General features: G+C 43.5%; 1 protein-coding gene across 1 annotated transcript in view; it reads left to right on the forward strand.

Moving 5' to 3' along the window:
• Nucleotides 1-15545, forward strand: part of HMCN1 (hemicentin 1) — a 5606893-nt gene that overhangs the window by 4666124 nt on the left and 925224 nt on the right. Inside the window, exon 75 of the mRNA XM_044085314.1 lies at nt 6703-6859. Coding sequence (XP_043941249.1) covers nt 6703-6859 — 157 coding nt within the window. The remainder of the gene's footprint in view (nt 1-6702; nt 6860-15545) is intronic.

Consider the following 15545-nt stretch of genomic DNA (forward strand, 5'->3'; position numbering starts at 1 on the left):
AAATCTTAATGTTAAGTTTAATTTAGTTAAATTTAGCTTAAAAATTCTCTATTTGTCAGTCTAAACAGTCTCAGTCTTTGTGTGTGTGTGTTTGTGACTAGACTGAGTAAGTCTGAGTGTGGGTGTTTGTTGGTGTGTGTGTTACCTATCATCCCTGTCAGGATGTCTAAGGATTCCAGGGTTTCAGGTTTCAAGAAGTGTGACTCGTGCTGTCAGAAGATGTCTCTGACAGACTGTCACACTTCTTGTGTTTATTGCCTGGGCCCTCTGCACCTGCAGGACTCTTGTTCTGTCTGCCATGCATTCAGTCCAAGAGTCCTGCAGGAACGCAGAAACAAGCTTATTTTACGAGGCTTGTTGAAACCCGAAGGTTCCCTGACCAAGTCTTTGTCGGGCAAACCTTCGAAGCCCACAAAACCGTTGGATCCAAGAACCGAGCCTTCGACCAGTGGAGCTCTCAGTGCTCCTATGTCGGCTGGAGCCGATGCTCCCAAGACTCAGTCGGCTCCGATCGCTGTGTCGGAACCATCTGCGAGCTGTAAGCGCTGCAGGTCTCCTTCTTTGGAGTCAGCCCAATCGGCTCCGAGATCTTCTTTGCTTTCGGAGCCGAGCCATCGGTCCCATTGCTCTCGGTCTTCCAGGCTTTCGGAACACGACCTCGAGAGGGTGGTTAGCAGACTCCTTAAGTCGCAGGCACTGGCCCAGATGCTTCAGAGCCCTTCTCAACAGACAGCGGCTATCCCAATTCTATCGTCGATTCCTCCTCCGACTCTTCCTCTGAGTTCGGAGCCGGAGTTCATGGGAGCCAGGACCGTCGACACATCGGAGCTGATACCACACCTTTCGGTTCCGTCATCGGTTCCGATCTCTTCCATGGTTCCATCCATGGAGAGATCCGGGTGCCGGGACTCCCTTGTCGGCTCCGAGGGGGCGAGTGGCATCGGACCCTTGTCCGACCCTGTTCTCCCTCTTGGAGCCTCGGCGCAGGTGAGTTCGGCCCCGACATCGGCCTCGGAGCCGTCCCTCTCAGTGCTGGGAGGGGTCCTTATCTCTTCGGAACGGGGACCTTCTTCCCTGCCTGATAGGGGTGCCTTTGAGGTCATGAGGAGTGTGCTGGCCCCTGTGCCTGCTCCTCGGTCAGCTCCCTCAGCTCCTCCCACTGTTGTGCCTGCCATGGTCTCTACCCATCCTCTCGATCCCAACCGCAGAGATCCAACGCCTCAGGTGCCCCCATTGGGAGCATCCTCCTCTTCCGAGGCCGCCCCTGATCCGTCAGGGGAGCCCCCTCAGAAAAGGAAATGCAAGAGGAAGCATGTGGACTCTCCTGAGTCCGTCACATCCGATACCGACTTGGATGAGTCGGAAGGGTCCCCACGGTCCCCCTCTGAGGATGTCTCCTTTTCTGACATCCTTGAGATCCTCAAACAGAGGGGGAACTAGTCTACCCTCAATCCTTCCAAGGACGAGTCGGTTTACCTAGAGGCTTTTGGTTCTCGCCCTTCCACCTCCTGGGTGTCTCCGCCCTTTGACCCTCTCATGGAAGTGGTGGCGCGGAAGGCATGGACGGCCCCTGACACGATGGAACCTACCCCACGGAGGCCTTCAAAATTTATCACAGCCCCTTCTGATAAGCAGTTTTTAACCAAGGGTGTCCCTGTTGATGCCATGGTGGTGGCGGCGGCCACTAAGAAGGAACTGGCTGATCCTTCAGTACCGATCCATCCTCCTAATAAGGAATCTAGGACTGTGGATAGGTACGGCAAGCGGATGTTTTCTTCAGTGACCTTTACCATGCAGTCGCTGAATTACTTATGTCATTTCAACCGCCTTCAAAGAGACATGCTCAAAGAAATGGGTGATACTTTACAGGATCCAACAGCTGCGGGGTCTCAAGACAAAATCAACTCCCAGCTGGCAACCCTGAACTCGATTGTTAACTCCTCCATGTGGCTTATTTCCTATGCGGCCGATGGGGCGAGTAGGGCTGCAGGCACAGGAGTAGCCTTAAGGCGTCATGCCTGGATGCGGCTTTGTAACTTTGCTGACCCCTTCAAGGCGTCCTTCACTAACTCTCCCTTTGATGGTTCGGCATTGTTCAGACCTCAAGTGAAAGATACTTTGACCAGATGCGAACAGGATGGCAAGACTGTCTCTGCCGTGGGAGTCTGTTTTTCCACCCCATCTAGACCATACCCTAAGGGTCAGAAGGGTGGAAAAATGTGGTTTCACAAACCACAGGGAGTCACGCCTGACGCACGAGGTGAGTTCCCCTCTAGAGGCAGGGGGGGGGCAATAAGAGATGCCGCCCTAGGGGCAGAGGGGGTCTGCAGAATCAGGGTAGCAGAGAAGCTGTCTCTGGCCAGCCCTTCCAGCATCCCTGAGATGCTGCCTGACTGTCCGTCTTCGGAGGCAGTCGGGGGAAGATTATCACTGTACCCAGAAGCCTGGCTTTCCCTCACCCAAGACAGATGGGTACGGTCAATCATATCCGAGGGTTACGAAATTCCCTTTGCCCACACCCCAACACAGCCAAAAAGGCCCCTTCCAGATGTTCCACCTGGTCTAAGGGAACAAGCAGTATTAGAAATCTCAAAACTGCTAAGAAAAAGAGCCATCCAATCAGTCCCAGCAGACCAGCAAGGATCTGGAATCTACTCCAAGTTCTTTTTGGTACCAAAAAAGACAGGGAACTGGAGACCAATTTTGGATCTCGGCAGGCTAAACAGGTCTGTCCAAAGAACGAAATTCCAGATGGTCACGCTACAGTCCATTCTACCCTTTTTGGGCTAGGACAATTGGATGTGCTCTATAGACCTTCAGGATGCGTACTACCACATCAAGATGCACAGGCACTCCAGGTGCTTTCTCCACTTCTGGCTGGGGGCCAGTCACTACCAGTTCAGGGCCCTGCCCTTTGGTCTCACTACAGCCCCCCGACTGTTCACCAAATGCATGGCAGTGGTCACGGCTCATCTGAGACGTCAAGGATTCCAGGTGTTTCCATATCTGGACGACTGGCTCCTTACCGCCACCACCAGGCGTCAACTTCTTCAGTCCAGAGATTACACCATTCAAACTTGCAAAGAGCTAGGTATCTCTATAAATTTCGAAAAGTCTGCCTTGTCGCTTTGTCAGTCTATTACTTTCATAGGCGCCATACTGGACACAGCCGAACTGTCCGCAAAACTAACCGCACAGAGAATTTCAGATATTCGCGCACACGTTCACATCCTTCTTCAGAGCAACAGAATCCAGGCCAGGTTTGTACTGAAGACTTTAGGTCTCATGGCAGCAGCCATTACGTTACTTCCCCTAGCTCGCTTTCACATGCGGATCCTTCAGTGGATGCGCTTTTCCCAGTGGTCTTTTCCACAGCTTCCAATGTCACACAGCATTTTAATCACCCAATCATGCAAGAAACACCTGTCTTGGTGGATGGTCTCCCTTCAAGTCATTCAGGGCAGACCCTTTGTTCTCCCCCCCCCCCCCGTTTGCTATGGTGACAACGGACACCTCCCTGATCTGGTGGGGGGGGGGCATTTTCAGGGAAGGACAGTCCAGGGCACATGGCAACCTTTCGAGTGCCACCTGCACATAAATGTCCTGGAGATGAGAGCAGTACTTTTAGCATTGCAAGCCCTTCAGAACTCTCTTCCCATAGGGACTATTGCAGTTCAGATGGACAATATGTCCGTAGTGTGGTACATCAACAAGCAGGGCGGAACCAAGTCCTACCCCTTGTGTCGAGAAGCACTCAGACTTTGGCAGTGGGCGATCTCTTCTCAGCGGTTTCTGATAGCAACGCATATCCCCGGGAAGTCCAACGTAATAGCGGACAGGCTGAGCAGAGCCATTCTCATGCCGCACGAGTGGTCTCTCAAACAGTCAGTAGTGGAAGAGATTTTCCAAAGATGGGGTCAGCCTTGCTGCGATCTTTTCGCAACACCTCAAAACAGCAAGTGCCACGACTTCTTCACCCTCTTCCCTCTTCCCGGCCCCCCCCCCCAAAGATGCTCTAGTCCATGATTGGCCCTGGGGTCTTCTGTATGCTTTTCCCCCCTTTCCATTAATCACACAGCTGATTCAGAAAGCTACCGCATTGAGATCCACAATGATCCTCATTGCCCCTTACTAGCCTCGACAAATCTGGTTTCCGTTCCTGCATCGTTACCTCTTGGAGCAGCCCTGGCATCTGGACCCAGTGCCAGACCTCTTGACCCATCAGTCGGGAGAGCTGTACCACTCCCTCCTCTCTCTCAACCTCACAGCTTGGTTGCTCCACATCCAACCATAGCCAGGCTTCCCTTTATTTCCCATTCGGTGCGTGACATCATTCTAGCTTCCCACAAATCTTCTACCAGGAGGATTTATGCTAGCAAATGGAAACGTTTCTCCTTCTGGGCAGAGACTAGAAACATGGATCCTTTCACGGCACCTATCCAGTCAGTCCTAGATTTTTTGGCTGAACTTTTTCAGTCAGGTTCTTCTTCGTCCACTATCAGAGTTCAGTTAGCGGCCATTTCAAATTTTCATGTTGGCTTGTCGGACTCCACGGTTATGTCCCATAAACTTTGTAAAGCCTTCCTTAAAGGTATCTTTTTACTTAAGCCCCCAATCAGAGATCCCCCACCACAGTGGGATTTGAATCTGGTTTTAACCTCTTTGATTCTCCCTCCCTTTGAACCTGCGGCTTCCTGTTCCTTGAAGTTACTCTCATGGAAAACTCTATTTCTAGTGGCCAAAACTTCCGCGAGGAGAGTCTCAGAGCTTCACGCCCTTTGCATTCAACCTCCTTATCTGGTTTTCCATAAAGATAGAGTATCCCTCAGAACTAACCCATCTTTTTTACCCAAGATATCTTCTGAGGCAAATCTAAACCAGACTATCGATCTCCCAGTTTTCTTCCCTAATTACTCCAACAGAGCGGAGCAAAAGTTGCATTTTTTGGATGTTCATCGTCAACTTCGTTACTACCTGGATAGAACCAAGCAAGTTAGGAAATCTGAGCAGCTTTTCCTGTCTTATGCGGAAGGGAAGAAAGGCCTTCCAGTTTCCAAAGTAACCCTTTCCAGATGGTTGGCCTCTGTGATTACTTTCATCTATGAACTGAGGAGTCAAGAACTTCCTTCAAAGCCTAGAGCCCACTCAACTAGAGCCTTAGCTACGTCAATAGCTTATCAGGCTAGGTTACCTTTAGACTCCATTTGTGTGGCAGCCACATGGGCCTCTCCTCATACCTTTATTTCTCATTACAAACTGGACATGGCCTCCAGAAGCCAAGCTAACTTTGGTTCCACCGTCCTCAAGAGTCTGTTCCGATGAGCCACCCAGGGCTGAGGTGCTAGGGACACGGTCCCATCCAGCAAGAATGAAGGCGAGATTGACAACTTAACATTGAGAAGTTATGTACCTACCATAGCGTTCCATGTTAGTTGTCTTCTTCTCGCCTTCTTTCTTGCGTCCCACCCTCCAACCCCCTAGCCTGGACAGACCGAACGGATCTTTTTAGGCCTTCTTTCATCCCAGCTTGCACTCCCATGGTTGCCCTTTTTCTGGGTATGTTATATATATAGGTATTCCTCTTTCTCCTTTGTTCTGGGATCAGAACGGCTATGGTGTTATCTATCAAACGAGATCTGGGTAGTTAGCGCCTAGCATTGTGGGATACAGGGTAGCCTTGAGCCGGTAAAAATAGCTCTCGAGCTTTGGTATAGGCCGAGTCGGAGCCGAGGATCAACTCTGAATCCATCCAGCAAGAAAGAAGGCGAGAAGAAGACAACTAACATGGAACGTTATGGTAGGTACATAACTTCTCATTTCCCATCCATAGATCTAAGTTGCACTTGAAAATGGACAGGGATGAACTTTGTTTTATGTGGATGGGGAGTCTGTTCCACAGCAGCAGTATCCTCTGTGAAATATACCTGTCCCTCCAAATCACTGTGTTGATGTTGTTGAACAGGTTTAGACCCCTAGACTGAGTATTTCTGATGTTATTTGTCTTGCTGATGTGCAGTAAATCCATCAGTATTTTGTCAGAGAATGCCTTATAGGTCTGACACAAGTCACCTCTTAGCAGTCTTTAGGATACCAAGTATAGTGATAGGGCTTTGTGTTGATCCATTTCAGCTTGTCTACCCATGGATCTTTTCAGTGTAGTCTCTTGTCAAAATGTCATTGAAAGGGGATTTGCATTAGAGGCCTCCAAAAAAAACTGGTGACCCTTCCTTTGGGTCTTAATTTTGTGTTTTAGAAGCTAACACTTGCTCCATTTGAACCAACTAACCTGGCTGACTTGAGGTTCTTGGCATGAAAAACAGTTTTACTGATTGCTCTGACCTCTGCAAGAAGAGTATCTGAGTTGCAGGCTGTTAAGATGAGTCATCCCTATCTCATCTTCCACAGAGACATAGATTCTTTGTGAACTTATTCTTCTTTTATGCCTAAAGTGTTATCTGAGCTTACTTTAAGCCAAAGTGTCCATCTTCCCATTTTCTTTCCTGAACACAAAAATGAGGGAGAAAGGATGCTCCATATCTTAGATGTCCGCAGACAACTCACGTACTTTTTTGACAGAACAAGTAATCGAACTTGCATAGTTCCAGATTTGGTATATGTTTTATATTCACTTTCTTTTTGTTTTTGCATTAATTATTGTTCAGACATAAAGACAAAAGAGATGTAATGTACCTTATTTTTCAGTTCCTCCCTACATCGCTGCTGGACCATCCAATGTCACGGTTGTTATAAATGTTCAAACTACATTATCGTGTGAAGCAACAGGTATCCCTAAACCAACAGTCACCTGGAAGAAAAATGGGAAGCCTCTGAACACTGATACAAATCAAAATATGTACAGGTAAGCATCATAACTGTCATGACCAGTAGACAAAATAAACACTAAACATGGTATCTCTAAAGCTTTTTGGAAATGTTGGCCAGATCAGTGAATTTTATCCTTATCTATGCATTTTTTTCAGTCCCCATGCTTATTCTGTCGTTATCCATGTCTCTTTGCTGTTTATTCAGGCAGGCATGAAACAACACATTGTTGTGATGACCATTTTTCTTTTGGACATTTACAGTAGTAGTTATAGTAATGGTGTGCTTTCTTAACTAAATTCAAAATTTAGTAAGTAATGATAGTGACAAACGTCATGCATATATGGAATGGGATAAGAAAAGGAGAGGATTATATACTTACAGGAGTTTAAATTTGCCTGAAACAGACTGGTAAAGTTAAAGCAAGAGGTAGAGAGTTAGCTTAGTTCTTAACCTTGTGTCGTTCAGCCAGCTATTATGGGATTGTACCAGAAGCCTAGAATTGTGGACATGATCCTAACTAAGGTTTAAGGATCAGACATGTGCAGGTAAAGGTGCTGTTGTCCAGCAATGGCCACTACACTTTGTGGTTTAAATTGAGAGGAAGGAAGGAAATACGTGAGGCAGATATGATGGGATTTTAGGGGCATATGTTATGATGAAGCTGAGGCAGGATGAACAATGAGATAAGTATGTAATGCAAATCAAAGATGTGAAAAACTATTCAAATGAGTAAGCAGTGGATATTCAGGACTGTTGGAAGTATTTGAGCAAAAGTCAGAAAAGGGAACAAGAGAATACCAATCTGGCTACAATGATCAGTGAGGGTAGTTATTAGGGTAATAAAGCGGCCATAAATGAGGTGAAAGAGAGCAGGTGGAGTGGCAGAGGAGGCACAATGCAACAAGTCACACAGAAGGGGTGACAGAGGAAGTAAGGGTATGAAAGGAAGCTCAAGGTGAAAGGCAGTTGGCAGAAGGACTCAGAAAGGGATTTTTTTTAAAGGGACAGTCCCAGAGATTGTTTGTTTTGATTCTGGTCTTTGTTTACATTTTCATTCTGGCTTTCTGAGCATGTCGAAGCTTTGACAGTTATATTATACTTAAGAAACCCACCCAGTGGTTCGTGCAGGAGTGGGCGTGGCCTGTGTGATTGACAGGTGCAAGACAGAGTTTCCATATGCAAATATGCCATGATTGACACGGAATGCAGAATTGCCCATGACATCATGCATACATTACATTCCACAGCAGCTGACATTGTACTGTAGTAATCACAGCTGCAAAACACAGGTTGTCACAATTAAACAATGTCATTTTTTCTTTACAGCAGAACTATTTCTTATTGTATGAATTTTAGAAATGTGATGTGAAATAACTGGCAAGTGAATTTATTTTATTAATTTTAATTAAAGTTGCTAGTTTCCTTTTGCCAGCAACAGCTCCTTAAAGCAGAACAATTAGATGTAGTAGTACAAATAAATTATATGTAGTAATAAGTAATATTTGCAGTCTACTGAAATTGGAATACAAATTACAGTGAGTGTTACAGCAAATAAATGTGTTGTAATGATAATAAATGGACCCCAAGCATTGCAATATGGTGTTTTGGGGCCAGTTTCCTTGGCCAGAAACAGCTCCTTAAAGATGAATAATGATGCATAACAACAATAAAAATATGAAATTTAATCACAAATAGCTGTGGAGCATATGTTTTTTTGGGCAGGTTTCCTTTGCCAGCAACAGCTCCTTAAAGCAGAACAATTAGGCATAGTAATAAAAATTACTTGTACAAAGTAATATTTAATATTCTCATTGTAATGGAATGGAGAAATACATTAAAATTTGTGTTACAGCAGATCAGAAATGTTAAAATGCTAATATAGTAATATAATGTAAAAGATGGACCCCAAGCAGTGCAAAATGGTGTTTTTTGCAAAGTTCCCTTGGCCACAAACAGCTCCTTAAACCCGAACAATTAGGTATAACAATACAAAAAATTACTAATTTCTCACAAGTAGCTGTCTGGCTAGGGTTGATTTGAGTTCAGAAGGTGACAGTCCCATGGTTTTTGAGTACGTAGATATCTTTTACCAAGAACCAATACATTAATTTTACAGAAGCATAGTTATTAAGCTAAAGTAAGTGCTTCACGAATGTCTTTCAAGTGTTTTGCAGCTCAGAAGTTTAAAAGGTTAAGTCTGTGGTTTCCTATAGCACCACTGTACTGTATTTGGCATGAATGTCCTGATTTAGGGGAAACATGGCCAAGTAGAAAATAATAACAGTATGTTTTTGGTGGGTTTGCAGTTTCCGATATCTCCACTGCACTGCTTGTTTTGCATGAATGTCCTAATTTAGGGAAACATGGGCAAGTCAGTACCGATAACATATAGAAAAGAATAGCAATGTAAATAACCCGCACCACGTACACGCTGATACATTACGCCTCTTAACCTAAGTTCTTTAACTTGTTAGTTAGCTAGATTCTCTGTGTTATTTAAATAGTTACCATTGAGTTATTTAGAAAATCATATATTTGCAAATTACTTTCGCTACAGTACAAATTAACTGCTTCAGCACAATATGAGTATTTGTGGTGAAAAACAGTAAGAATCAGTAAGTACGTCGGAGGTGGAGAGACGAGAGATGTGAAACTATGTGTCAGGTGGGGTTTGGGCGGGGATTGCTACTGCACATCTGGTGGGTTTGCGAAAGTAAATATAACCACTTTGACTGTGGGGTGCCTACAGGAAGTTTTAATGATCTTAGTCAAATTCCATCTCACATTTCAGTTGTATTCACAACAGCTCTCACTGAGTCACTCATTAGTTTCATCTGTGCTTTTTATCCGCTGAGAAGTAGTCTTTCAGAAATTGTATGATTTTACTTGCTGTTACAACCTGTGATAGTTATACATAGTAATTCTGAGATTGCTTTACTATGGAGAAAGGGGAATACATCACTAGACTGTTAAGCTTTAGTATGAATTCACAAAACTGTACTCTTGACTACACTGCTCACTATGCAGAATAAATAAAAGAAATAAAGAGCTGCACAGTTAAGATAAGCCTTTTGATGAGGTCATAAAAAGTAAACATTGGTAGTCTTGCCTAACCAGCCCCACTACAAACACACACAAACATGTAATGACCTTATTGTTTCCCACTGATTGGGGACTGAAAGCTATGACAGGAACTGAATATTATTAATCGTGTTCACCAGAGGGAATGAAAACAGGGCTGCATAAAGTAAACTGAAACCAGGAGTAGGTTTGATGATGATGTCGTAAGTGGGCAGTGACAACTGGGATGTATCAGGGCAAGCTTCTTTTGGTCAGAAGTTTATACTCTGGGATTGTCGCTTTAAGGTGTGTAGCAGAAAGTAGGAAAGGAAGAAAAATAAATCTTCTCTGAGTAAAGATGGGAGGGAGATCAATAGATGAAATAAGCAGAACTAATGGATTGTATGAGAATGTTAAACTGCATTTGTTAATAAATACTGTGGTTATGTAGGTTGGTGACTTTAGATGTAGGTAAACAAAGGAGAGGTAAAACAGGAATATGAGTGATAAAGAATGGAAAGGAGATTTTAAAGATGCCACATCTGAGAAATGCATTAAAGGAATTGTGTTTGTTAAAATGGAAGGCTGGTTAATATGACAGATTTTTTTATTCTTTAATGAACGTTATTTTATTTTATTTATTTATTTATTTGCAGTTGGTTTACCAGGATAGTCCATTGGGCCAATAAGAACCCGTTTTCAATGGAGTCCTGGGGAGAAAAGCTCCAAAACAAAGGTTACAAAAAAGATTACAGCAGTTTACAATTTCAATCATTTGTAGGTTAAAGACAAAGCTTTAAAATAGTGGTGACAAAAAGATTACAGCAGTTTACAATTTCAATAATTTGTAGGTTAAAAACAGATCTTAAAACAGTAGTAAAAAAAAAAAGATTACAGCAGTTTACAATTTCAGTCATTTGTGGGTTCAAGACAAAACAAAGATTAAACATTTACAATGCAATTTTTAGGTTTCATTTTGTAGAAAACTAAGATTTAAGCAGGTGCAATAAAAAATTTTTAGGTTAAAAAGTTATAATTTTGTAGAAAAACAGAGCATTGCTGTGGTAAATATATAGTTTCTTGAGTGGAATAGTGCGATAAGAGAATTATAAGATGTCATTACAGTTCGCCAATTATTTGGTGTCTGGTAATATATGATAAAGTAGCCTGTAGGAAGTGGAGAATAGGCTATGAGGGGTGGGAGCAGGAGCATTCCCAAGAGGATGTTAGATGTGAGTGCAGTGATTTTTTAAAAGCAGGGAGGTTGGTGGTGATACGGATGGAGGGAGGAAGGGAGTTCCATAGGCGTGCCAGGGCAAAGGACAGGAGGTTTTGTCCTAGAGAGTGAAGGGGTTTGTACAGTTCTATTAGGTTTTGGTTATTAGATCTTAGGAGTCTTTGTGGCAGGTGCATTTTAAAGGTAGAGCTGAGAGAGGGACAGAGGGAGGGATAAAAAATTAATTTGTAAGCAAAAGTGAGGTGAGTATAGGAGAGATAGTTGGGAAGCTCTAGCCAGTTAAGTTTGTGGAGGGATGCACAGTGATGGGTAGATGATTTGTGGCTAGTGGCAAATTTGGCAATTTTATTATAACAAGAGGACAGTTTTGTTTTGAGAGATGATTGTAGGTTTGTTAGGAGAGGGGCACCATAAAGGAGGGAAGGGATGAGAAATGTAGTAGCGAGAGTGAGCTTAGTAGATGTAGTGAGGAATCGATTGTGTCGGTAGAGCATGCCAAGTTTTTGGTGTTTTTTTTTTTTTATGTTCAGTTGTAGGTGTCTATTGAATTTAAGCTGGTCATCAATCTGGACTCCTAGTAGTTTGGTTTCAGATACCAGTTCAAGAAGTGTGTTATTCTGGCTAGTGATGGAGAATAGTTTTCTATCAATGGTGTTGGTTTTTGACGGGGCAAATACCATAAGTTTGGTTTTTGATACATTGAGTGCTAGATGATTGTCCTTCATCCACTGTTCTGTGGTAGAGAAGGCGTCTTGAGTCAGTTTTAAGAGAGTGGGGATGGATGTGGCTGCACAGATAATTGTAGCATCGTCTGCATATTGGATAAGTTTAGCATGGGGAATTGAGTGGAAGAAATCATTTATGAATATATTGAAGAGGAGAGGACCCAAAATGGAACCTTGGGGGACACCAGTGGGTGTGTTGAGGAAAGAGGAGATGGCTTTTTTCCACTTAACAGCTTGTTGCCTGTTGGAGAGATAGCTGGTGAACAAATTGAGAGAGGAAGGGGATAGGTTTAGGTTAGATAGTTTAGTTAGGAGAAGGTTATGAGAGATAGTATTAAAGGCCTTAGAGAGGTCAAGAAAGAGGGTAGATACAGTAGAGCCAGAATCTCTGGCTTTATTTACAGTTTCCAGGAAGGAAAGGAGGGCAGTCATGGTGCTGTGGCTGGGTCTGAATCCGTGTTGTGTGGAAGTTAGTAAGTTATTATCTAAGAGATAGGGAAGGAGTTGAAGATGGATACATTTCTCTAGAAGTTTTGATATAGGAGAGAGGATGGCGATGGGATGAAAGTTAGTAATATTGTTATTATTGCCTCCTTTGTGCAGGGGAATGATGAAAGCCCTTTTCCAGAGTTTGGGTACAAGCCCTTCTTAGATAGAGCGATTGATCAGGATGCTGATGGGGAAGGCAATGGCTTTGGCAGCTATGCTGAGGAAGGATGAGGGAATGTTATCTGGGGCATTGGTGCATGGTTTTAGCTTTTGCAGGAGTTTTCTTATGGTTGAAGTAGGAATGGGTTTTAGGGAGAAAGGTGGGAGTTGAGAGACTGGAGATGAAGGGGTGACAAAAGGGGGATGCAGAAGTAGGGGGTGAGGTGTTATTAGAGAAGGATGAGGTTAGTTTGGAAATAGAGTCTATGAAAAAAGAGTTGAATTGGGTAGCTAGGTCTATATCTAGTGCATTTGGGTCTGGGCTTGGGTTTTCTGCTGAGCCAGGTTTTAGGAGGGTAGTGATGCCTTTCCAGAATTTTTGAGGATTAGTTTTGTGGTTGTTTTGGAGTAAGGAAAAGTAATTCTGTCGATCTGCTGTGATAAGCTTTTTGACGGTATTGCGAAGTGTTTTGAATTCATTAAGGGTGATGGGAGTTTTGTTTCTTTGGTAACGTGCCCAGGTTTTGTCTCTAAGTCGCATGGCAGTTAGTGTGTTTTTTGTTAGCCAGGGGGCGGTGTTGTTTCTTATTCTTTTGGTTTTTATGGGGGCAAAACTATCCAGCAGTTTTAGGAAAGTTGTATTGAAGTGTGCAACAGCATTATCCAAGGGTAGGGTTTTTAGGGGGTTCCGATTTATTGATTTTAGGGAATCTGAGAAGGTTATTGGGTTGAAGTTTTTAAGGTAGCGAGCGCTGATGTAATTATGAGTTACTTGAAATGGAGATGGAAGGTGTCTGGTGAAAATGGGAAGGTGGTCACTGAGGGAATCAGGAAGAGTTCCATTATCAGTGTAGTAGTGAGGGTGAGAGAATAAGATCCAGTCTAGGGTACTGCCATTGGAGAAGTCTTTAGAGGGCCTGGTAGTGAGGTTGATGAGCTGAGAGGACTTATATAGGTTGATGTTTAGGGGGTGTGTAGGGGACTGAATGGAAGACCAATTAATATTTGTGTCTCCCATGATAATAGTTTCATTACTGATATTGGTAGAAAGCCAGGATAGGATATCCTCAAGTACTGAGGTATTGTCTCCAGGGGGGATGTAAAGTCAGGCTATGCAAATGTGTTTATGTTTATTTAATTGAAAAAGAGCTAGTACTAATTCTGCACTGGAGAAGTGAGGAATGTTTTTTTTATAGGGAGTAATGGATAGGGTGGATGAGTAGAGTAGAGCTACCCCACCACCCTTTTTGCGGGTCCTGTCATTTCTAATGATAGAGTCGTTTGGTGATAATATTTCAGTATCTTTTATATGAGGTTTTAACCAGGTTTCAGAAATAGCTAAGATGTCAGGTTTGTTGTGGAGAAGCCAGGCATGGAGATTGGGGATTTTGTTAGCTATGCTTTGGGCATTAAGAGAAGCTAATAGAATGGATTTAGATGTAGGGGAAGTGGTGTTTGGGCCTGGGTTAGGGTGTATATCTCCAGATAGAAGTATGGATGTTAGATGTTGGATTAAGCTGATGAGGTGTTTGGATTGCCTTGTTTGTATGTTGTATATTGTCAGGTTTGTGTGGATATTGGAGGTTAGAGAGGGGTTAGAGAGTTTATAGGTAGTGCTTAGTTTGTAGTGAAAAAATAGATGGGTGTTAATGGGATACAGTCCAGGGGAAATCGAGACAAATGAGTGTAAGTGAGTTGAAGGGAGTGAGCTGGTTGTGTGTAGTAATGGTTTGTGATTTGTGGAGTTTGGCTGGGTAAGGTAGTGGATATAAGTAAGGTTCAGAAGTAGTAGTAGTTGGATTGAGAATGATATAAGTTTTGTAAGCATGTTGAGGCTTTGATAAGGTAGAATATGTAGTGTAGGGAGAAGGGTTAGAACTAGATATTGTGCTGTTAAATATGAAGGGAGGTGTGTTGAGATGGATTATAGGGGGAGGGGGTAGAAGATGGTGGTGAAAGGGGAGGAATGTAATAGGTAGAGAGGAAGTATGAGTGGTTAGGGAAAGGGGTGGAGTGTAATAGGTAGAGAGGAAGTAGGAGTGGTTAGGGAAAGGGGAGGGGTGTAATAAGTAGAGAGGAAGTAGGAGTGGTTAGGTGAGTATAAGTGTAGATGCACTGGGGGTGTGTGGGATTTGGGGGTAGGGTAGGGGAGCGGAGTGAGCCCGCAGGGCGAATGGAGCAGGTAGAGCAGAAGAAGGAAGATTCTGCAGAGACAATCAGTGTGTAGCAGATTTCCTGAGGCACTCTTGGTATTTACAGGTGAGTAGGGTGTGATAATGCAACTATTTGGTAGTTGAGGGATAGAGTGAAAAAAAATGATAGAAGTATAGCTGGATAGAGGAGGGAAGGAAAGCCTTGAAGAATAGTGTAGTACAGCAGGAAGATTGGAAAGTAGTCAGAGATAAAGTATGGGAAAAGTGGGGTAAGGATACAGCACAAGCTTTAGGTTAGACTGACACCTACTGGACAATGAGTAGGGTACAGCAATTGGTAGCTGTAGCAGAGATAGCAGATAGAGATGGCTTAGATAGTAGTCAGTGAGGAGAAGGTCAGTATTTAAGGGATAGGAAGAGGTATGGCTGCTGGATTCCTGGCTCAGTCACTAGGAAATATATACAACACTAGATAATTACAAAAAGGTTCAGCTTATCATTTAGGTCTAGGGAAGAACATACTTTCTTATTCTCTTTGGACTCTGGAAAAATGTGCTAGGGCAGCAGGTTTCTTTGAGTTGACGCAGGAGTGACTGAAAATGTAATGGGGAAGGGGTCCTTAAAGACCAGGCAGATAGGTTCCCAATTCTTAGTGCAGGAGAGCAGGTAGATAAACTAGGAAGGTTAGAGAGAAAAAAAGTACAATTAAGTGATTAGGCAGCAATAATGTCAAGTTTGTAGGCACAGATTATTACAGTGATAAAGAGCACCTTAAATGCATACACCTTGTAAGACTACTAACATATAACATTCTGAGCTAGTGCTTGAAATACACCTCTGTCCCAAAAAAACACAAAAGTATAGTTAGAGAGCTGTGGTGACAACTAATAGCATGCA

Source organism: Protopterus annectens, chromosome 10.part0 (assembly GCF_019279795.1).
Source record: "Protopterus annectens isolate FY-2018-M chromosome 10.part0, PAN1.0, whole genome shotgun sequence".
NCBI lineage: Eukaryota > Metazoa > Chordata > Ceratodontiformes > Protopteridae > Protopterus > Protopterus annectens.